General features: G+C 35.1%; 3 protein-coding genes across 5 annotated transcripts in view; 1 reads left to right on the top strand and 2 right to left on the bottom strand.

The window, feature by feature from the left end:
- Nucleotides 1-5,209, top strand: part of Chpt1 (choline phosphotransferase 1) — a 32,405-nt gene extending 27,196 nt beyond the window's left edge. The window contains exons 8-9 of one of the 2 annotated variants that reach the window (XR_013343655.1): nucleotides 1,693-1,898; nucleotides 5,037-5,209. Coding sequence is in view for 1 of the 2 variants with exons in the window: in XM_026398680.2 (XP_026254465.1) it covers nucleotides 1,693-1,803; nucleotides 5,037-5,081 (156 nt within the window). In the remaining variant the exon portion in view is untranslated. The remainder of the gene's footprint in view (nucleotides 1-1,692; nucleotides 1,899-5,036) is intronic. The other variant, XM_026398680.2, reaches the window with a different exon arrangement.
- Nucleotides 5,041-15,421, bottom strand: Sycp3 (synaptonemal complex protein 3). 2 transcript variants are annotated; one of them, XM_026398703.2, is made up of 9 exons: nucleotides 15,353-15,421; nucleotides 13,557-13,708; nucleotides 13,073-13,139; nucleotides 12,798-12,832; nucleotides 11,017-11,134; nucleotides 9,937-10,036; nucleotides 7,173-7,271; nucleotides 5,245-5,349; nucleotides 5,041-5,116 (listed from the first exon to the last, which is right to left on the bottom strand). In XM_026398703.2, the coding sequence occupies exons 2-9, from the start codon at nucleotides 13,684-13,686 to the stop codon at nucleotides 5,063-5,065; spliced, it is 708 nt and encodes a 235-aa protein (XP_026254488.1). In that variant the 5' UTR covers nucleotides 13,687-13,708; nucleotides 15,353-15,421; the 3' UTR covers nucleotides 5,041-5,062. The 2 variants fall into 2 exon arrangements, with proteins under 2 accessions (XP_026254488.1, XP_026254478.1); XM_026398693.2 differs by lacking the exons at nucleotides 5,041-5,116; nucleotides 15,353-15,421 and adding an exon at nucleotides 15,043-15,065 and having other exon boundaries at nucleotides 5,232-7,271.
- Nucleotides 15,422-21,904: 6,483 nt separating this feature from the next.
- The window catches only part of Gnptab (N-acetylglucosamine-1-phosphate transferase subunits alpha and beta), a 74,631-nt gene continuing 73,027 nt past the window's right edge, over nucleotides 21,905-23,508 (bottom strand). Inside the window, exon 21 of the mRNA XM_026397098.2 lies at nucleotides 21,905-23,307. Within this exon, the coding sequence (XP_026252883.2) occupies nucleotides 23,230-23,307 (78 nt within the window). The 3' untranslated portion in view covers nucleotides 21,905-23,229. The remainder of the gene's footprint in view (nucleotides 23,308-23,508) is intronic.

Here is a 23,508-nt window from a genome sequence, read left to right as displayed (position 1 = left end):
CTCCTGTTGTTAAATTTAGGCATTTAAAAAAATCTGTTTTCTGTTGTGTATAGGCCACTGATATACATTTGATGAAACTTCCCTAGGTTATATAGTATTATACTTTATCTGGATTAAATTAACAATATTCATGCATAGTTCATTTAGAAGTTTTTTATTGTCCCAGGGGTGAGATATAATACCTAATCCTCTTGGGCAATGAAAATTTGCAGTCAATATACTAAAAAGTGGGGCTGGGGTTGTGGCTCAGCAGTAGATCACTGGCCTAGCACATGCAAGGCCCTGGATTTGATCCTAGCACCACATAAAAATAAGTAAAAAAATAAAAGGTATTATATATATATATATATATATGTATATATATAAGTGTCTGAAAAAAGGTATTTATATATATATAAAGTGTCAGAAAATCAGAGTACTTTCCTTTAATTTTTTTGATGTACTTGGATATGTATTATAAAATGGAATTAACAAAATTAAAATATCAGGTGTTAAAAATTCAAGCACCTGTTTTGTAATGAATAGTTGGCCTGATTTATACCAGTGATGGAGGCTGGTAAACTGAGGAAGTCAAATTCAACTTTTCTTTAAAACATTATACAGAAGAGGGCTGGAGATATAGCTCAGATGATAAGAGTGCTTGCCTTGCATGCATAAGGCCCTGGGTTCCATCCCCAGCACCACAAAAAAAAAAAAAAAAAACATTACACAGAAGATAATACACACATACACAACGGGTGCCGAACAAAGTATGTGTTTTGTGGCATCCCTGAGGAAAAGCTTCCTGCCTCAGATAGAAAAGGATCTGATGGAGCTTTTCAAGTAAATGACAGAGATATTTTCTCATGGGTGATAATCCCTCTCCAAAGGCACAGCTATGAGGCTTCTTCTTCTCCTAGGCTTCATTGTTTGAAGGAAAGCTTTTGACTAATCTCCAGGAAAATCTTTGGAAACCTTCCTCTTTCCATTTTGAATAGAAGACAATTTTGTATATGCCTCCCCTCAACAGGGTGTCTTTCCCAGATCTTTTTATATTCCTTTTTTATAGACTATATTACTGATAATACCTTTGGAGGTGGATACCAGTGATTGCATTCAGGGGCACTCACCTTGGGAGCCACATCTCCAGCCCTATTTTGTACTTTACTTAGAGTCAGGGTCGCATTCAATTGCTTGCCTCGCCCTTACTGAGGCTCGCTTTGAACTCGAAATCCTGTCAGCCTTTCCAGCTGTTGGGATTATAGGCATGTGCCACCATGCTTGCCCAGATCTTTTATGTTCTTATAACTAGCCTTAAAGGAATAAAATATGTATCTGAATAGTTCATTACAATGACTGGCAGCCCCTTCTAGAAAATGTGTGGCCTTATTGCATAGCAAAAAGTTGAAAGAATGTGGAGTCAGAAGACTTGGCTTCTGTTACTTTTGAGCTTTTATACTTTGGTCCTCTTACCCTTCTTACCCTCAGCTTCTATAATTGAAATACCTTGTATATTCCAGAAGAGTATAATAATAAGGTCCAAATATGAAATATGCTAAACTACTCTAAAAAGTAATAAAAAGTAATATTTTCAGAGTTAAGAATTTTATGTTAAGAATATTTGAGATTGGGTGGGAAGGGACAGAAAAATGTCTGTAAATTCAGAAAACATAGGCCATAATCCATTTTATATTTTCTTTTTTGCTTCCAAAGGTCATTTCTTCATTTGATATGATGATATACTTTGGTGCTTTGTGCCTTCAAATTTCAAGACACCTTCATCTACATATCTTCAAGATTTCATATCATCAAGCACCTGAACAGGTTCACAAGCATATTGACTGACTAAATAGCCCAAGGAAAAGAGGAGAAGCAGTTAGGGGAAACCTATGTGTGAAGGAAATCCCCCTGTGCAGGAGGCTAGTATACTATCCAATAAGGTTATATTTGAATATAATAGATAAATCCTATAGATTTCATTATAATGATTTCAGTAATGAAGTCCTCATTATGTCTCATCAACATTTTTGATCAAAGGTATTATCAGTAATGTAGTCTGTAAATTAGAAACAAGACCAAAGAATGAAAAACTGAACATAGGTAGTTCTAAACAGCAATCTCTTTGTGTCTACAAAATATTTATCGGACACTTGGGATTTTCATTGCCAAAGAATTACATAAAAATTCAGAACTTAAACTTTAGCCATCATGAACATAATGGCCTTCTTTGCTAAAAACTGATAACTCATAATTGTAAATGCATGGCTTATAATAGTGTAACTGAGTTTGATATTATAAAAAAATTTATGCTAGCTATTTTTCAAAAACTATGTTAATTACTGCTATAAAAGGAAAAGTACCAACTAGAATTTAAAAGGGCCATGGGAATTAATAATCTGTATTTAGTAAAAGATTTTGTGGTACTAGTTCAGAAAAACATGTGAATCCTTATATTGAGGGTAACTTGTTCTTGATATTATGGGTTAAAATTTCATTGCCATGAAAAAGACATTAAACATTCCCTTTTATGAAAGACAAAAAACAGCAACTAAAACAGCTGATATGTAAGAAAATTAGTAATTTATAAAAACATGGCAAAAACATCCTTCTATAGAATATTAGCCAGTTACTTCAAGTACACATAACTCATTTAAGGTAATAAGGGGACAAAATAAGTATCAGTTATTCAACCACTCTGGGCTCTGATTCTTCTCTTTCTATTCTTAGTTGAAAAGATTTAGATTGCTTTTATAAATACTAGAAATATCACCAAGATCTTTGATGATCCAAATCTTCAGACTCCCATTTGACCCTATTTCTAATTTTATAGAGTTACATAGGCCATATTGCTGTATGACGAAATAATCAGAAAAAAATAACAAAGAAACAAACATTTTAAAAATGATCAGTGGAAATTTATATTCCCTAAAATATACTTCTATGAATTAAGTACATAGAAAACATTCTGTAGATACTTATTTTGCCTCCATAACTATTGGTAGAACTTCTCAAATAAAGACCTTCTTAGAAGTTTGAATAGTACTTAATATTTATATTCTAGGTTAAGGTATCACTCAGTGGAAGAATGCATGCTTAGCATGGGTGGGGTCCTGGGTTCAGTCCCCAGCACCACACACTCAAAAATTTGGAAGTAAACTGTCCTCTTATTGTCGAATATTTCCTAATGGTGGGAGCATTAATTTCTTTGTATAAATTATCATAGTTAAAAAAACACGATAATTTGTATAGACTTGCTTTTAAAAACCTGAAAGACCTTAGAAGTAACATAAGGATGGGTTATAGAGGCAAAAGTTAGAATTTAAAATGGAAAAGCATGAGAAAGTCATTCCTTTACTTCTAATGGACATATCATTTTTGCCTGGATCGTTCACTGGAAGTATTTTCAGCAAGGAAAAAAAAAAAGAGTTTTAACTGACTTATTTCAAACAAATGTTGAAACAATTTAATATTTATTAAATCAAGCATTTCAGCCAGGCCACTATGGCATAAGCCTGTAATCCCAGAAATTCAGGAGGCTGAGGCAGGAGAACCATGAGTTCCAGGATAGCCCCTGCAACTTAGGGAGACCCTGTCTCAAAATAAGCATTTAAAAATGGTCTGGGGAGTGCCTTTGGGTTCAATCCTCTGTACAAAAACAAACAAACCAAAAAACCCACAGATGTTCCTTAAGTTTTTCTATTTAAAGAATGTGTATTTTAAAAGACAAGGTATAAAAAATAACTTGTTCAGGTTTGAAATGAATGTAAAATCAATTCCACATTTTTATTGATATTAAAACTAAAAAGATATACTGGGTAAAATTATCTTTGAAGTCATAATATACTTAATTAGTTATGTTAATGAAATACTTTTAATTATTACTAAGAAAATGTGTCAATTGTGGACCAATCCCAATTACCTGATATTTTGATGTCTTCGTGGAAATGACACACTCACAAATGCAGGTTTTAAAAATCTTAAAACCTGGGGTTGGGGTTGTGGCTCAGGGGTAGAGTGCTCGCCTAGCACATGTGAGGCCCTGGGTTCGATCCTCAGCACCACATAAGAAATAAAATAAAGATATTGTGTCCATCCACAACTAAAAAATAAATATTAAAAAAATATATAAAAATAAAAATCTTAAAACCTAATATTTATAGGCTGGGTTGGGTGGCACATGCCTGTAATCCCAGCGGCTCTGGAGGCTGAGGCAAGAGGGTGTGAGTTCAAAGCCAGCCTCAGCAACAGCAAGGTGCTAAGCAACTGAGACCCTGTTTCTAAATAAAATACAAAAAAGGGCTGTATATGTGGCTCAGTGGTCTAGTTCCCAAGTTCAATTCCCAGTGCCCCCCCACTTGCAAAAAAAAAAAACACCTAATATTTATAAATCTTGCTCAGTTATATTAATGATTTTAGCAGTTTAATTTATTCTAGGTCACAAATTTAAATTCTTTTAATATACTTTATATGCCAATAGAATAGATTTCTCTTGAAATCTTATTTTCATTAGAATTGGCTATGTAATAGTATATAGAAAAGAATGTATATGTAAAACAGACTTTGTGGTTTTTTTCTTAAGAACAATGTAAGCCACATGTGGTAGCATAGGCCTGTATTCCCAGCTAATTCAGGTAAGGGGGAAGGAACACATGAACCTAGGAGTTTGAGACAAGCTTGGTAACAGAGCAAGACCTCAAAAAAAAAAAAAAGGAATAAAGAACAATGTAATCTTTATACTTGTACTTTGTACATTTGTGACTAACAAATACACTGAAGCCTAAATCTAAATTCAGTATCTTTATTAATACTAATAAAAGTGATAGTGTTAGAAAAATTCACAATTACAACTTCAGAGCTGAAAGCTTGATACATATAATTTAGGAATATCTGGTACTTCACATAACTGTTGCAATTTTTTTGGAAGTTTACAGGAAGGGAGGACTTGCACTTAAATAAGCTACTGATTAAACTTGTTTTAATTTAAACTTGAATTTCTGAACTACTCTAAAGACTTACATGACTTTTAGCTAATGTTATAATTGTATCATATTACTTAGGTTCAAGTTCTTTCTTCAAAGAGTCATCAGAATAACATGGACTGAAGAGACTTTCGAACACTTGCCATCTCTTGCTGCTGCTGTTTCATGAAAGGAGATATTAAACATTTGTTTAATTTTTAGTTAAGTGTTATACAATTTCAGCAAATAAAATATTTCAGTGCTTACACCAACCCTTATTTTTTCAATTTGAAATATAGTGACTTACAGTTTCCATCATAATTTTTTTTTGCAACATAGCCATTTCTTTTTTAAGTTCACTTTGTGTACCAGTAAGTAGATTATCATGATTCTTCTCCAAGTCCTCCAAGCTCTAAAACACAAAAGGTTACTTCAGTTTTAGACCATAACTTTTTACCTCAATTTCTAAACTTGGAAAATTGTCAAAAAAGTTTCAATATTCAGATGTTAATTATATTTATTCCAACTAAAAATACATTCTAAGTAATACATGAAGACCAAAATTCCTAGTATGAAAAAGTAAAATAAATCAGATATGAATCAAATACAATTTCAGAAGATACAATAGTAGTATACTTTACAGGAAATAATGGGTTAAAGAACTATTAATGGAAAAGTGGAGAAAAAAAAGGAAAGGTACCATCAGTAGAATACCATAATTTTGAAAATTTCGAATAAGTTTCTCAAACATCAGGTTATAACCTACTAATTATGACCAATAGTCAATGTGACATGAACTCACTAGAGAGAAAAAAATGATCTATAGTATGAACTCTTTATCTTAAAGTTATGAAAAACAACTTATATTTTAACTTTTTACTATTTACTCAACAGTTATCCTAGTGCCTACTATGTTAAAAGTACTATGTTAAGTGCTGTGGAGAAATTTAAAAATAAATAATTCATGGTTGCTTCATTATTCCAAAGAGAAGAAACATATAAACAAAAATAACACAAAAGCTTTATAACAGGAATGGAAATGTAGCTTACTCAGGCTATATCAAAGAAAATGGGGATTGAATCCAATTTATTTGGCAAAAAAGTAAAATTTCAATAAATAAAGGAGTCGAAAGTATTCTAGGGGGAGAATATAAGCAAAAGCATGAGTGAGTGGGTTCAGAGAAAGCAATTATGTAGAGGGGTAGAAGTAATAAACTACATGAAACTTAAAAAAAGTCATGACAGGGATCTCAAAGACCTAAGAATGTAGAATGGGAATGTAGATTTTTCAGGAGGAAAGAGATTTTTTTTTTTTTTTTTTAGAAAAATAACATGGAAGACTTATGAAGGATGGCCTGGAGAACAGAGAAATCAGTTAAGAGTTTTAATGGTAAAAACAAAAAGTGATAAGGCCCCGAACTAAAGTAATAACAGTGGGAATTAAAAGAAAGAACCACTGATGAAGAAAAATTACAAGATCCTAGTTATAAATGAATGTGAAAGATAAAGGAGGTGGAGGAGTCAAAGTATACTGAAGTTCCTATCCTAGGTAGTAATGTTTAATTATAATATTTAGAAAAAAATATTTTCTAGTTTTATCAAACCTTCATACCAATTAACAAATTTTATTCTCAGGGAGCATTAGAGAAAGCAAGTTCTCTACATGAAAATGCTTTTAATTTTAAAAGTAACTTTTGCATTTTTAAAACTATTTTACTATTTAGATCACAACTTGCACAATTATCAGTAAATAATTTCAATCCACAGATTTTTACTCTTAAGCTATCTTGCCTATCTCTTAAAAGTTGGAATATAAAGTCATTTTTGATTACTGCAATAAATTCTAAAAGCAAATATGCCATACTTATACGTATATCTGAAAATAAATATTAATTTCAATTGGATCTTTTCTATTTAATAAAGACTATGTAGAAACAGTTAAACAGAGAATAATGACTTAAATGTTAATTTTGTGGATTTGATACATAAGTATATTTCCAGGTAAAATTCCCAATTTACCATTTCTGTCTTGAATAATCACCATAAAAAAGAATCCTAAAGTAAAGATATATATTGTCACTTGTCAGAAATGAGTTCAAAATGAAAAGGTAAAAATTTTAAATGCATTAGCAAAATACTTTTCCCCGTAAGTTTGGAAACAAAAGAATTATTTTCTATTTCCATAAGTATATTGTTTTTTTAAGACTGTATTGTTACAAAATGTACAACATTTACCTTTACGAACTGCTCATATAGTTGTCTAATTGTTTTCAGTCTCTGATTCTGAACAATTCTAGATTGTTGAAAAACCTTTTGTTGTTGTCGAAACATATTCTATAATCATAAAAAGAAAAAACTGTGGTAATAACAATTTGGTAAATTGTTTTGTTTGTTTTCAGTGCTGGGGATCAAACCTAGGGCTTCACACAAGTTAGACATTTTACCTCTGAGATATATCCCCAGCCCTGAAGTTTTAAACTTAGCAAAAAATAATTCCATATTGCACTTGAAAAGAATAGTTCATAAGTTGGTAGTTTTAAGTTTTTGTTTCAATAACTATTATGACAGAGTTTAGATAATTTGTGTTTATTGCTAATATGGAATAATTATAATAATCCTACCAGTCAATGAGTAGGAAATCTTAATGCTCAAGACATGTATTATTCTAGGTAATTTCAATGTCCACATGGATGATCTTCTATAATGGTGGTCTTTCAGTTCCTTAACCTATCCTCCACCAATGATTTTTGTCTTCCCTATTTTAGCCATTCACTTACATACTTATACACTAGATTTTGCCTTTATCAATGATAGGACCTTTCTATAGTATTGATAATGGCAAACAAAATATATATTAACTTTGTGTCAGACTTATAAGTTCAAACTTATGTGAACTCATTTAATCTTGTGAGATAGATAGGTACTCATGAGTCACTTCTAGAGTTGAGGAAACTAAGAATTAAAGTTAAATAATTTGTCCATAGTTTCACAGGTACCAATTGCTCAAACCAGGATTTGATCTCAAACTGTATTTTTCCAGAGTCCAGGTACACTGCATATGCATAACTGTTTCTCCACACATCCCAGTATTTGATCACCACCTCAACATTCAAGCTTACTCTCTTTAGTAATACAGTTCAATAATATATCAGGAAACTAAATCCATTAATTCTACCTATTTTCACTGTCATTCCTATTCCTGTTGTCCTAACTTTCCTCTTTCCCAGCTTAAATTATATGGACAATTATTATAATTACTCCTTTACATATACACCTTGCCCCTTTCTGACTCTTTGTCACACTTAATTGGTTAAACCTCAACCCTGAAAAATTCAACTCTCTAGCTACTCTATCTAGAAGCAAGACTTTCACCATCTGATTATCTTATTCAAGAAATAAAAGAAATCTAAAGAGAACTTTATCAGTTTCCCATTACAATATCGACTGTTCACCTACATTAATTTATGCTCAAGATACTCTGCATTCCCTTTTGTTTCAAAGGATGAACTATCCTTGTGCGTAAGGCCAACTTCTTCACATGTCCCACCCATTCTCAAGAATTCAGCAAATGCTTCCCTCTTTCTGTTATTTTAAATTTGTCCCTCTAAATTATTCCTGTCAATACACAGACATGTTGCCACTTCTCTTAAAAACAAAAAGAACAACAACAACAAAAAAAAAAAACCTATTTTTCTCCTCAGGTCATCTTATTTCTTTGCCATTCTGTCTTGTACTCATTTTAATCAGATTTTTGCCCTCACTTTTCTACCAAAATCATTCTGATCCAGGACTTCAATGGTCCTCCACATTGCCAAATCCACCCTATTTGGCCTGTAAGCAGCATGTAACAAAAGTAATCCTGTTTCCTTCTTAAAAAGCTTGCTTTATTTGGTGTAGAGTGGTTTACACATTAGATATTAGCTCAAACATAATGGAGTTTCCTTTGCGGGTTCTCCCTTACTTCCAGAACACTAAACATTCAAGTAAAATTTATAATTTACAATCATGACTTTATCTCATCCAGTTTTCATGGCTTAAAAACTGTCTTTAAACTAATACTCAACTTTGTTTCTTTAGCCTCTCTCTCCTGAACTCCAGAGTAATATACCAGTGACCTATTCAACCTCTCCTTAGACATTTCATGTGCATTTCAAATTTAACATTTCCAAAATTGAGTTAACCAGCTCCCAAGTCAATACCTTAGCTCTTAAGGAATGTTTGATAATTACAAACAATGAAAGGATAAGTTGAAAGAACAATTAATGCAAAGTATTTGAGCAGGGCTGACTTCTATCTCCCATAACACATTAAGAGTCAACTATGTTCTGGGTAGGGGCTATAGCTCAGTGACAGAATGCTTTGCCTTGCATGTACTGACCAAGGGTTCAATCTCCAGCATCTCATATTAAAAAGAGAAAAAAAAATTAAGAGTAAACTATATTCTGACTATAGTGATTAGCTCTGGAATGAACTACTAAATCAGGATATTCCTCCAGAACTTTCTGCCAGAGCTAGCGAGAAAGATTATCTCAATCCACTGCAGTTATGAAATTATTTTAAAAATTTGTAGTAAGTCTAGAATTGAACAACAACAACAAAAAAAAAAAAAATCTATCAAGATGAACCCACTAAGGTTTGGCAATAGTCCCAAGTTGCACTACATAAGCAACCCTTTCCTATCCCCATCAGGTATGCCTGAATCTAAACTACACTGATTTTCATTTATATTATCCAATAATCCTTCTTTTGTCCTTTAACAAATTTTTGTCACTGGAAAATCAAGAATTCCAACCAATGTAAGATGGCTAACAGCTTTTATGAGTATAATATATTCCTATTCTGTGGTCTGCAGTTCAGCATCTTTAAAAAAAAAAAAAAAAGCCAATAATGAGAAATGGAATCTGGTTTAGTTCATGGGCTTAATACAAAGCTAGATTCTCTACTAATACTTGAGACTTGGTTATAATAAATTAACTGAAAAGCTAATAATGATACCAACAGCTAGTTTTTCTTCTTGTTCCTCAGCTTTCTGCAAATCTATATCCCACTGCTGAAACAGATTCATAAATTGCTGAGAATATTCTTGGTTAAGCTTCTGTCTGTAAAACATAATAATGAATGTTGTCACACTTCATGCCAATAGGAAAAAAAAACATGCAAGACAATATTGAGTTGGTGTATTTTTATACTATATAAAAAAAGAAGGAAATCAAAGCAACTTAAATATTCTGATAGGAATCCAAAAAGTAAAATTAGATTCATACTGATTCCAGAATTTTTTCCCTAATAAGCTAAAACAAAGTCCTCTCACATGCTTTAGCTATTGAAAATTTTATCATTTATATAAATTTTCCAGAAAAATTTATTTGCTCTCCAAAGAGTTTATTTTTCATTTTCCCCTACTGAATGTACATTTTGATATGTTAAACAGATTAAAACATTTCTAAATAGAAATATGTCCTTTGACTTTTTTCTCCATTTTGGCACAGGAAAGATTTTGTACAAAGGATTAGTTAAATCAGTGAAAATATAAAAAATATTTACAATATAAAATTGACCTCTTCTTACATTGTCAAACATAGTTAACTATAAGATGACTAATAATTTCTATGATATTTACCTTTTACTTAACTAGTATATTTCTGGAGTGAATGTGCATTATTTTTATAATTTAAAAACCTCATTTGTTATCTGGAAAGAGAAAAAAGTAATTTACACCCGACATAACTTTCCTGTGTTCATGTACGAATACATGACCAGTGTAATTCCACATCATATACACCCATAATAATGGGAAGTTATATTCCATGTATGTAAAACATATCAAAATACACCCTTATTATTGTATATCTAAAAAATAGCAACAAAAAATGTAATGTTCACTCACTGCTAAGAAGCAGTTATCAATTCTATGAAGGCATGAGGTTACAGGACTACTTACTTAGAGGAAAAATCAAGCCAAATATATTTTCACTAAACTTTCCAAAAAATAGAAGATCATAATACTACTTTTCATAAGTGACTGGTACAATATATACTAAGTGATACCAATGTGACCTTAAAAACCCAGCAACCTTACCTTTGCTCCTGCTGTGTTTTCCAAACATGTTCAATTTTCTGGTTACTGGTTTTGAAAGAAGCCTTGGTATACATTTCTAATCTTTTTCTCTTGGCAAGAAGAGCTTTGTTAATGTCAGCTATATTGAAAGAAACATTCATTAAAACTGAATATTGGAGAAAATTATTTTGTTCCCACATATCCAAGTAAATATAATTATGGGTAAAGCTCATTAAAATATTAAAGAGACATTTAAAATCAAATTTAAAATACCAATATAATATACAAAAAGTTTTATATTTTTGAGCATTCAGGATTTTAGATTTCAGACTAGTAAGACTGTGCAAATATTTCAAAATCCAAAAAACTCTGAAATCTGAAACATTTCTGGTCCCAAGCATTTTGGATAAAGGATTCCCCAGCCTCATCCCAATTCTGATTTTCCTAAGTGAAAATAATTTTTAAATTTAGGGGTGATAGAAAAAAAAGAGCTAATAAAACAAAGGACAGGATAGACTTCAATTTCCTCACGAGAAAATATTTTAACAAAAGCTAAAAAAGGACACACTTGGCTGAATCCTTATTAGAACTCATTATATAAAACACATGAAAATAATCTATTATAAACCTAATTTTAAAAAGCCTAATTAAAAAAGGATACCAAATAAGAAAATTATGTTAAAAATATAGTTAATGACACTATTAAGTATATTTTTTATTAAAAGAAACAAAGACCAAAGATAGAAAAAAATCTTAGTTTAATAGATGAATTCATTTAAGAATACTTTATTTTTTTTAAGAGAGAGTGAGAGATGGGGGGGGAGAAAGAGAGAGAGAGAGAATTTTAATATTTTTTAGTTTTCGATGGACACAACATCTTTGTTTGTATGTGGTGCTGAGGATCGACCCCGGGCCGCACGCATGCCAGGCGAGCGCGCTACCGCTTGAGCCACATCCCCAGTCCCAAGAATACTTTAAATAAATGCTTTCATGGAGCTTTCTTGTAGACATTTTACCACTAAGCACTGCAATTCATAATATTTTAATACTTCAAATAATACTATGGATCTACCACAAATAGTTATCACTCAATAATCATGATGGTGCTGTACTACATATAAATATTTTATAATTTTAGCATCCCAAATTATACATTTGTAAAACAGTGAACTGTCACCGAACAAAACACATATTAAAGAAAAATATTTGATTGTATGAATAATCCTTCTGAGAAGCCAAATATTGACTCATTTTAAAGAGTATTTTCCCTTAAATTTCCCTGTAATTGATATTTAACATAAAAAAACTTAAAAATTTTGGACCTGATTATAAATGTCTTAATGGCTAGCAAAATTGTTTTTCATTTTCAACTGCAGTTTATTAATGTAAAAATAACAATAGTTATTTTAGAGCCTTCAATTTATAATCCTCCCAAAAGAAAGGAACACAGGAAGAGTTCTAAAATATAGAGTAAATGAAAAACTGATGTACATACAGATATATAGATATGTACTATGTACACGAGTTACTCAATCTTAAATTACAAAGAAGTATATACTTTTCCCATTCTTTCCCCCGCCTAAAATTCCATTAAAGCTACACATGTCTAAAAGCATCATTCTCACATGGTGAAAAGGGTTAAGTAAGGAAATTAATGAAACTAAATCACACTTGGTTATGCAAAATCCCAAATGTGAGCAAAGAAATAATAGTTGCGTAGGTCACTGATTAACATTTTCTGTTATATAAATTACTATGTGGTTTTCAATAATTTCTTTAAATGAAAATCTCCAAAAACATACCTCCAAATTTTTCCAGCATGTTCTGTACTTCACCCCTGTAAAGAAATTACACTTAAAAAACTTTTAGAGATGGGGAATGTAACTCAGTGTCAGAGCATTTTTGACTAGCATGTGCAAGTGCCTAAGTTCAACCCCAGCAGGAAAAAAAAATAAACTTTTAATTAAAGATCCATAAAATATCATACTTATTTTGGAAGAAATATCACAGCCAAGTATTTTACATACAATACTTGTCAGACAACCAAAGCCAATTTTTCTTATTTTGAATATGTTACCCCATATCTTCAACTATTCCTGCAGAAGGCCTTTTCTTCCCATGCTTATCAATTGCTGGGGTCTTTCCTGTATTGACAAAAAATGAAAACATTTTTTATATTAAGTATGCTACTTTGGTAAATTTTAACGACATAATTTTCATTTGTGAGTCTTTTAAGCATTTTGCCACTATAATTTTAAAAGTAGATATATAAACAGTACTTTCTCTGCAGGTTGGGTAAAATTAAATCAAGTTTCAGAACTATTTTATAGGACCAATCTTTCAAGTCTTCCTGGGGTAAGGTCATACATAGTAAGCAGTGTACTATTCATGGAGAAGTTGGGAATAATGATGGCAAAGGCAAGTCTGATACAGGAGTATTAGGATTCAAAGGAGAAACAAAGCACATGAAAATGCTTAACAAAATTTTATTTTAAATAAAGTAGATTCAAAACAAATGAACCACAGGACATCATAACTGTCCAGCTTTAGGTATACAGTACCTTCAGCAACATCCTCCTCTGAACCACTCAGATCTTTATCTTCTTTCTCAAAGTCAAAGACTCTTACAAGCTGATCCTCCACTGATTGTTTCCCAGATTTCCCAGAATGCTTTCTTACAGAAGGTACCATGTTTCGATCAGATGTCTTCAGACTTAAAAAAAAAAAAAAGACAAGTCTCTCAAACTGATTCCAAAAGCATCATTTAAACCAACTGATAAAATTTTAAATGTTACCCATTTCGTTGGTCCAAAAGTTAACCTATTGACATTTGTTGGTTAAAAAGGAAAAACAAAGTGGGGCACAGTAGTGCACACCTGTAATCCCTGAGGCTTGGGAAGTTAAGACAGGAGGATCGCAAGATAAAGCCAGCCTCAGCAATGGCGAGGTGCTAAGCAACTCAGTGAGCCTCTGTCACTAAATAAAATGCAAACTAGGGCTGGGGATGTGGCTCAGTGGTCTAGTGCCCCTGAGTTCCAATCCCTGGTACCAAAAAGGATCAAGAACATAATGACTCCAAAAGTGCTGTGCCCATGAGGATTTCGAGATCTGAATTTGAGTCCCACCTCTGCCAGATTCTTGCTAAATTTGGGCAAATCTATTCCACATCTCAGTCTCAAAGTGGAATCGCGGTTGCTGGCAAAACAGATCATGCCAGACTTAAGTTCATGGCAACACTCATCTCCCAGAGGAGTTCCACGGGACTGGGGCTGAGGGTATCGCTCAGCGCTGGAGCGCTCGCCCCGGGTTCCAACCCCAGTCCAGCAAAAAAAAAAAAAAAAAAAAACACCAAGCAAACAGAAAGGCCGGGCACGGTGGCGCACACCTGTAATCCCAGCAGCTCACACCTGTAATCCGAGCGGCTCGGGAGGCTGAGGCAGGAGGAGCGCGAGTTCACACCCAGCCTCAGCAATGGCGAGGCACTAAGCAACTCCGTGAGACCCTGTCTCTAAATAAATACAGAACAGGGCTGGGGATGTGCTCAGAGGCCGTGCCCCTGAGTTCAATCCCCGGACCCCCCACCCACCCACCCACCCACCACAAAAAAAAAGTCCAAGCGGGCCTAGGAAAATTCTATGATGCGGACATACATGTATGTTGTAGAGGTTTCCTAAAATGAAAATGAAGGAGTCCCCAGTTCCCTGCCCTGGTTTTTAACGGTTTTGGGGCCCGCAGGAGCGAGAAGGCGGAGGCAGGCCCCAGCCGCGCTCCCCAAAAACCCGGCCCCAGACGCGGCTCCGCCACCTGCCCTCCACCCACCCGCGCCTGCCCCAGGCTCTGCCCTCGGTGGGACCCCGGCCCCATCTTCCCGTCGGAGGCCCCAGGTAACGCCAATGGGGATTCACCTCAAAAGCAAGAGTAGTCTCGGCCCGCAGGAACCCCCAAGCCGACAAATCCCACCCCTCCTTACACCTCAATAAAACCTCAGTGGCCCCATCCCGTTACTAGACTCCCAACGCTCCGGCCTCCCCTATCCTGGCTCCTCACCTGAGAACTCAGCTGCTTCGTCGTCCTCGCCTCCAGAAAACCTTTCTGAGGCAATTTGCTATTCGAGCGGGAGAAAAACCAGTCTCGCCTCAGCCAAGCGCCTGGCTGATTGGCTGAACGCCGGGCGCATGCGTGCTCGGAGACGAGCCCCGCCCCCCCCACGGGGCGATCGCTCTCGGGCACGTTCGCCACGCCCACGTTTTAGCCCGCGCTTGAGGCTTGGCGCCTTCCAGTTTCTACATTTTAAATTTATATAATCTCAAAAAATGTGAAGAGACAGTGCGAACTATGAAACAAATGAACACATTACCTACTTTGTGAAGTACACCTTCACCGAATTGGATTCACGGATTCTCCTCAGGAAAGCCTATCCGCCTCAGCCCGCCCCTTTCTCTCACGCCCCTTTCCCGCGGTTTCTGAGAGGTGCGAAAGTTACCAGCGGGGCGTGCTGAACGTTCAACTCCTCCCGTTTGCTAACTTTTGTTACCAAACGTACCTGCCCTTGAACCACGGGGCTGAGTTTCGTTTGCGCAGAGCAGAAACAAAAACAAAACCCCACTATTCCACGATTTTTCCATGGATTTTCTTGTCAGTATACATCTGAGTTAGTTCCAAAGCCGATTGAACATTCTGATTTCTTTTTTTTTTTAGAAATATTTCAACATAAGGACAACTTTATTAAGTTTTTTATTTTATTAACATAAAAATGTGAACTGCTTCATGAATCCGTGTGGTCCAAGTTCATGACCTTCGCTGTGGAGGGGAGCGCCGGGCTGAACTGTTTACAGAGTATCTCTGAGTGGGGTCGCTGTCGCGCCTGGTGATACAGAGTGACCCTCAATTGTGTCCAATTGTATTGCAACCAACAAAATGTATCCCTGTCAAACGTACTCCTCTTTACTGGCATTGTCGGATTTCTTTACTCTTTTTTTTTTTTTGTGCCATTTTTGCCATTCTAGTGGATATAAAATGATATTTGTTTCGGGTCTTTTTATATTTTTCTAATCACTCATGAGATTAAGCTCCTCTAATGCCCAGTAGGCATCTCCCTGTCTCCTGAAAATGTTGACTTGGGTTTCTTGCCCATTTTTCAACTGGATATTAATTTGTTTCTTACTGGTTTGTAGGTCTTTATGCTGAGTATTAATCTCCACAACTTTTTTTTTTGTTGTTGTTGTTTTTAATTTTTATTTTGTAGTTGTAGATGGACACAGAACCTTTATTTTATTTATTTATTGTTATGTGGTGCTGAGGATTGAACCCAGTGCTTCAAGCGTGCTAAGCAAGTGCAGGGAGGAACAAATCCAGCGCTCCTTTTTTGGTATCTTTTAAAAGAAATTTATTGTTTCCCTGAAGTTATAAAAATATTCCACTATATTTTCAGTAAAATTTTAAGATTTTTTTTTCATGGCTTCGTTCATCTAGAATTAATCTTTGTGTCTTTTGTCAGGGATCAAATTACTTTTTTTTCCCTTCACATAGAAACTACTGTCCCATCATCATTTATTGATGGTCTTTTTTTTTTTTTACTTATAATAATTGTAGATATTTATGGGGCATAGTGTGATAGTTCAATACATATACATGTGATCATCAAATCAAGGTAATGTCCAGGAGCCTGTTTTGTTAGCCTGTTTTTCTGGCCAGTCTACCCACATCCATGTGCCAAAACCACAGTTTTCATTGTTCCAATTTTATTAATGCTTTTATGTCTCACTGGGCAAGTCTCATATCTTACTTTATCCTCACAGTATCCTGAGTATACTTGAATTTTTCAAGTAATTTTAGGATGGGTTTATCCAACATCCATGAAAAATAACTTGCTGGAATTTTTATTGGAATGCCACCAAATCTATAAAACAATTTAGAGATTACTGAATTTCACTATTCTTGAATATAGTATATTTTCTATTTTTAGGACTTCAATAATATCATTCAATAAAGTTAAATTTTTTATCTTATGCAGATTTTGCATATTTTATTGGATTGCTTTATAAATTATATTTTTGATATTTTTTCTAATTGTTGCTATGTAAAATTGTAATTGATTTCTGATATTAATCTTGCTAAACTCTTTATTATTTCTGATAACTTGATTGTAGAGTCTGGGGTTTTATAATAATATCTGTGACTAATCACACTTTGGTTTCTTGCTTTATAATTCTTATTTTTTCCTTTTCTGACTGGACTGACCAGGATCTCTTGTATCAGTAAATAGAAGCACAAATATTGGACATTCTTGTCTTTGTCTCCATTTTAAAGGACATGTGTCTAAAGTTTCTGTTAACAATGACGATGCTGTATGTGGATTTGTTTTCCCCTTTTGAAAGTTTGCCTTCTATTCTTACTTTGCTAAGAAATGAAATAATGAGTTGCAAAAACCTAACCATAAACTTCCCTTTCATAGTTTGCATTCCCCTGTATCTTTCACCACAATGGAGCTATTTTCTTTATGTCTTCCAGATCACTAGTTTTTCCATTCAAATGAATTGAGTCTTTTATTAGATATTTCCACTGATTCATTTCTAACAATGTTTTATTTATTTTTTCCAGTTTTGCTTGATTAGTTTTGAATCTCTTCTAACTCATTTTATAATGGCTTCTTGTTGCTTGCTGATTAGGAGTCTCCAACTTCCTCCTTAACATTTCATTCTCTGTCAAGTGTAACATCTAAGGTCTTTAGTGAGATTTAGTTCTGTTGTTTCCAATTATTCTGGCTAGCATGCTTCCATACACACACACACACATGGCTACTTCACCAGCCCTTTTTATTTTTTGATACAGAGTCTTACTAAGTTGTTGAGCGTGTCCTTGAACTTGCCTCAACATCCCAAGTCACTGGGCTTAACGGGAGTGTGCCATTGTGCCCGTTATCTGATCTTAATTGTCTGGCAGTCCTGAGAGTTTAAACTTCAAGTACTTTCTTCCAGAGAGATGTCTGTTTCCTTCAGATGTACATTTATTAATTGGACTTTTTTCAAGAATCCAAGTAAATATCAGGTATATAAGTCCTACTCTACAGGGCTTATTTTCTGACTCCAATTTTGGTATTTCATGGTTGCATATTGCTTACTATTCTTCTTTCAGTTTTTATTTTCCCCCTGAAATGGTTCCATTAATTTCTGGAAGCCCAGAACTGCATTAAGAAGTAAATTTAGAGCCAAGCATGGTGGTGCATACCTGTAATCCCAATAACTCAGGAGGCTGAGGCAGGAGGATAGTAAGTTGGAGGCCAAACTCAGCAATTTAGCAAGACTATCAATAACTTAATGAGACTCTCTGTCAAAATAAACCATTAAAAGGGTGTGGGGATGTAGCTCAGTGGTGAAGTGCCCCAACGTTCAATCCCCGGTAACACACACACACACACACAAACACACACACACATTCAGGGTCTGGGTGTACAGCTCAATGGTAGACATTTGCCTAGCATGTGCAAGGCTCTGGATTCAATCTCCAGCATAATGAAAATCAAAAACACAACCAAACGAACAAATGTTTATTTTAACCAAAGACAGACTCTTCAGAGTGTCTCTGATTTAAGCTGAACGTTGAAGAATTCCCTTTCTGGACTTTAAACATCATTAAACATTTCAGTTCTAGTCATTACAGGATTCATCTCTCCCAACTTTGCTGCCCTAATTTAGACCATCATTTTTCACCTGCTCTTTTGCTATCCCATTCTCTATCTTGCTGCTGGTAATTGTTCTAAAGTCAAAACCTGATCATAATCTCCAGTTGTCACCTAGTAGCTATCACTTATTTATACCATTCCAAATGTGGGAGCATTTTATATACATTGTATCTAGTTCTGTAAAAACCTACTATCTGGGTTTTATTATCCCCAGAATGGATTAGAAAAGTTCAGCAAGAGAGTGGGGATTCTGAGTCAGATCTACCTCCAGATCCTACTTGGTGGTGCCCAAAAGCCTTCGGGGGTTCCTCAGATACACTAACACAATTGGGGGTGTCATGCAGGGATCTTCAGCCTTTCACGTTAACTCCCCTTCTCGCCTCTCCTTTCTGAGCATCATGCAGTTTTCCCATGCACCATGGCTATTTTGTACATGCAGGGATCTTCAGCCTTTCACGTTAACTCCCCTTCTCGCCTCTCCTTTCTGAGCATCATGCAGTTTTCCCAAGCACCATGGCTATTTTGTACCACCTGGCCTGTGCACAGTTCAGCTGTCTTTTCTGTAGTCTCATCTGATGATCTTCTCTCAGTCTATCATTGTGTCTTGTGTAGCTTTTCTCCACTCCACTTTTCTCCACTACAATGAATAGTTTGTTTGCCAAAAAGTCCTTACTATTCTGTCTCATTTTAATCATACAGGAAAACAGAGTAATTCTAAGCAGATTTAGAATACAGAATTCAATGGATCACTACTTACCCATAAATAAAAGCAACATTTGTGTAAGTGCTATGGTCCTTTGAAAGATCTTGTACATATGATTCAGGCAAGAGGCCCAGTTTTCTCACTGATAAATGAGTGTGGGTTGTGGATAAAATGAAATTATGAACATAAACCACTTAGCATACCAAGTGTACTCAGAGAGATGCAGCTGTTACTAGGGAATGGGAGGGAAGAGCAGTTAGAGGACCAAGACACCCCCTTCACCTCAACCACCAGATGCTCTGTACTCATGTCTCTACCCCAAGTCTAAGATTTACTTTAAAATATATCAACAGAGAAAAATTAACCTTAACAACTGTTGGACAAATGGGAATTCATGGTGCTTAGTCTCTTTAAAATTTTCATAATTTTGTTAAAAGAAAAACTCTGTTGACGCTGTTATGTGGTTTTTATTGGTTCTGCTGATACAATGAATTGCACTGATTTCTAAGTGTTGGACGAATCCTGTCTTCCTGGAACAGATCCAGCTTTGTCCTAAAAGTTGTTCTTTTGGCAAGTAACTGAAGCCAACTAGTGTTCTATATGGGTTTCTTGTGGGGTATATTGTATATGTGGTGTCCTTGTGGGATGGGAGCCAGGCACTGGGGCTGGGGTTGTGCTCACCTCAGAGGATGGTTCAATGGTGTTTTCCTTCTTTTTCTCCTACTCTCTGAAGGAATCTTTGTGGGACTGGTACTGCTTCTTCCTTAAATGTTTTGACTTGAGAAGTAATTAAAGTTTATTTTTAAATCCTTGATCTGTTAGATATGTGAAGAAATAATTTTAAAAGTAAATGCTCTTTTTATTTTTTCCATCTTTGGAGTGCTAGGGATAGAATCCATGGGCTCATGTATACTAAGCAAGTGCTCTCCCTCTGAGATATATTCCTGACCCCTAAAAATAAACATATTTGAAGAAATAAAGTGTGTGTAGCAATCTTTCTTTTTAATTAAAGTGTGTTACTTTCTTAGTGAAGGGTAGTAGAATCCCCTCATCTCAATGACTGGACCAGGAGCCCCACCTCTGGCCTAGATTCAACCCCTTAACACATTCTTTGGTCATTACCACCATCATCACTGGCACTTGCCAGGCAGACACGATTGCCAGGCACTGTCCTGGGTACGCTGCATAGGTCATTTCCTTTAATCATAGCCAATGGCCTATGAAATAGCTACCAGTATTCATTCCCACATTTCAGAAGAGTAAGCTGAATCCTAGCAAACCATGTGTAGGGTCCAAACCTTGAACCCTTGCAATCTGACCACATAGAGTGTGACCACCCACATGTGCCACTGCCCTGTGGAGGTAGCATGGTCTGGAAGTGATGGGAAAAAGACAATCTAGGTTCCAATCCCACCTCTGCCTCTGACTGCTCTGAGAACTGAGCCAAGTCAGGTAGTGCTCCCAGCCTTACTGCCATTGATTAAAAAAAAAAAAAAAAAAAAGGCTTGGTTCAGTGGTTTTGAAATTCTGCCTGCGGGGACCTGGGGTTTGGAGGCACAGGGGTATTCAGATAGCACAGCAGCTTTCCTTCTTCTGTATCATAGAACACAATGATTTGAACGTTTTTATTTCCTCTAGAATTCAAGTTCAAACTTAATCACTTAATCACTAAAATAACAGTATTAAGAGGCAGGTAATACTTAGGGGAAGTGATAAGACCTCATGCATGGGATGAGATTCCCTTATAAATGGGTTTGCCATAGAGAGTTCATCCTTTAGTCCTTCCACCTTCTGCCATGTGAGAGCATGGTGTTCTTCCTCCTCAGGAGAATACAGCATTCCAAGGTGTCATCTTGGAAGCAGACTACCCCTCATCCAACTAAACCTGCTGGCACCTTGATCTTAGACTTCCCAGCCTCCAAAACTATAAGAAAATAAGTTTCTGTTCTTCATAAATTACCCAATCTCATGTATTTTGTTATAGTAACACAAACAGCCTAAGACACGTTGGCTTTCTATAGAATTTCATTTGAACTAATGGTTCTGATGCCTTAAAAAATTTTAAGGACACAGACTACTCATCAGCTTCCGAAGTTCATACGTGCTAATATTCTGCTGAATCATTAGATGAATGATCCCATGAATATTCTATGGTTCTATTATCTATCCCATTGTCAAACCCCTAGTTAGGTGGGGTCTATGTTCATCTAACTGCATAAATCTCCATTATACCCAAATATTCATTTCTCTATAACTTCAAGAATAAATTCTTTGCTTTTACAATGAAACCCAGATAGTCTCCTAAAATTTGACCATATGATAAGTTCCTTTTGAACCTCTTTTCTCCTTATAAAACAATATTCTCCAGTGTGTTAAAATATTCCTGTCTTCACCCTACTTTTCACTTAATTTCAGTAGTATTCAGGACAGAGTCTGACACACCATGTAGGCACTCAAGTAATTTGTTGAATGTGGATTTAAAAATAAATCCCCAAAGGTTTAAAAATCAAAGCATCAGACAAATATAACTTTTTAGGAGACTTCAGTTGTTGAAATACATAATTCTTACAGCACAAACACAGTATTTACATTTCAAGTTCTTTTTACAAAATGTGTGCCACTGTGGAAGAATACTGTTGAGATCATGATCTAAAATACCTGTCAAATTTCAAACAGGACTCATGGAATTAGGTTTCCCTAAATCCAATGTATAATGATATAACAAAACATGGCTAAACTTCAGGGTTTACCCCAGACATAAAAAATACTAATCCTCAATGGTTAGCCAATGTTGGCCTATGGCCTGTTCTTGTACAGCTGCAAGCTAAACACAGGGTTTACAGTTTTAAAGGACTGCTTAAAAAAATAAAAACAATGACGAACAATATGTGATAGAGACATTTGTGTCCTGAAATTATTTACTATCTGGCCTTTTACAGAAAAAGTTTGTTGACCCTTGCTTTATACAAAACCAATTCAGAGAAAGAGAGCTACTGGAATATACTGATGAGTATTAAACTAGACACCAAGGTACTGTGCCTGTGCCATCAGAACTACTCATTTCTAAAATGAGGCACTTTTGTTTGAATATGTACATTTCCAAAACATAATTACATCTGGTAAGTAGCACTGCTACTTAACTCTAGCCCTTTGTAATTAGGCCTGCACACAAAATCACAGTATTCATAGGGACTAAAGTAAACAAGTACAAAGTATTTCCAATGTCAGTCACTGAGCTCTTCAGTAGTTATTAGTGGTTTAAGACCACTTTACACATTAATAAAATCAATAATTTGCATATTGCCAATAAGAGATGATATTAACTACATTATTTAAATAGCATCTATAAAATCACGTTTAGACATCTTGATTCACTTTTTTCAGAAGCAAGAATAACTTGTTAGCTTAATAGCTACTTATCTGAAAAATGAGAAATGGAAAAAAGAAAAACAAAAGTGCAAAACTATAGAAAAAGGCTTTGGAATGAAAAGACGGGGGTCTCTCAGCAATTGCTCCCAAGCTGGCCTGGGCTTCTCCCTTAGCTTGCAATGGTTACAGATGGAAATTAGCAGCGTATCCGTGAGGGTTTTCATAAAAAGATGACAGGTCCATGAGTAAATGCTTTAGAAGTAAAATCAGTTCAGAGCTGTTCCACATCTAAGTTTTTGGAATTGATTAAATAATTCCTGGGCAGTGGGCTATATTCATGCCACAGCACAGTATGGTTCTGAATATTTTCCCTTCTTTGGGCCACGCTGGCTGCACATCACATCACAAAGACACTTCAGTGATGCTGAGTTTCAAAATGCTCAGTAAATTCTGAGGTAGGTGATATTCAAATGAAGATCTTCTAGACCCTGATTCGATCGGGACTGGCTTCTTTGTTTATCCTCCTCCTGGGAAACACCTTCCGCTTAAGAGCAATTAACTAAACAAGGGAAGACAGAAAATAAATTTCAATTTTCCATACTGATGAATGAGTGTGAGTGCATCCAACTTTCTGAGACATTTGTCCTTAATCATTTCCATAGTCTTATATGTAAAAAAGTCAAAAAACAAGTTTCCTCATTCCTCCCTGAAACAAAAGCAAATTTTAATTTTGTAGGATCAATGTGCCTAGGTATATGTC

Source organism: Urocitellus parryii, chromosome 5 (assembly GCF_045843805.1).
Source record: "Urocitellus parryii isolate mUroPar1 chromosome 5, mUroPar1.hap1, whole genome shotgun sequence".
Lineage (NCBI taxonomy): Eukaryota > Metazoa > Chordata > Mammalia > Rodentia > Sciuridae > Urocitellus > Urocitellus parryii.
This window is presented reverse-complemented; position numbering and strand designations above follow the sequence as displayed.

What these genes read in the sequence shown, in the direction of transcription:
- Sycp3 (XM_026398703.2), bottom strand. Translation starts at nt 13,686, where the DNA reads ATGGTACCTTCTGTAAGAAAGCATTCTGGGAAATCTGGGAAACAATCA. An exon ending in AGAGGAGGATGTTGCTGAAG is followed by an intron (nt 13,140 to 13,556) that starts GTACTGTATACC and finishes TTGTCAATACAG; the next exon opens with GAAAGACCCCAGCAATTGAT. An exon ending in TATATGAGCAGTTCGTAAAG is followed by an intron (nt 5,350 to 7,172) that starts GTAAATGTTGTA and finishes TTTGTGTTTTAG; the next exon opens with AGCTTGGAGGACTTGGAGAA.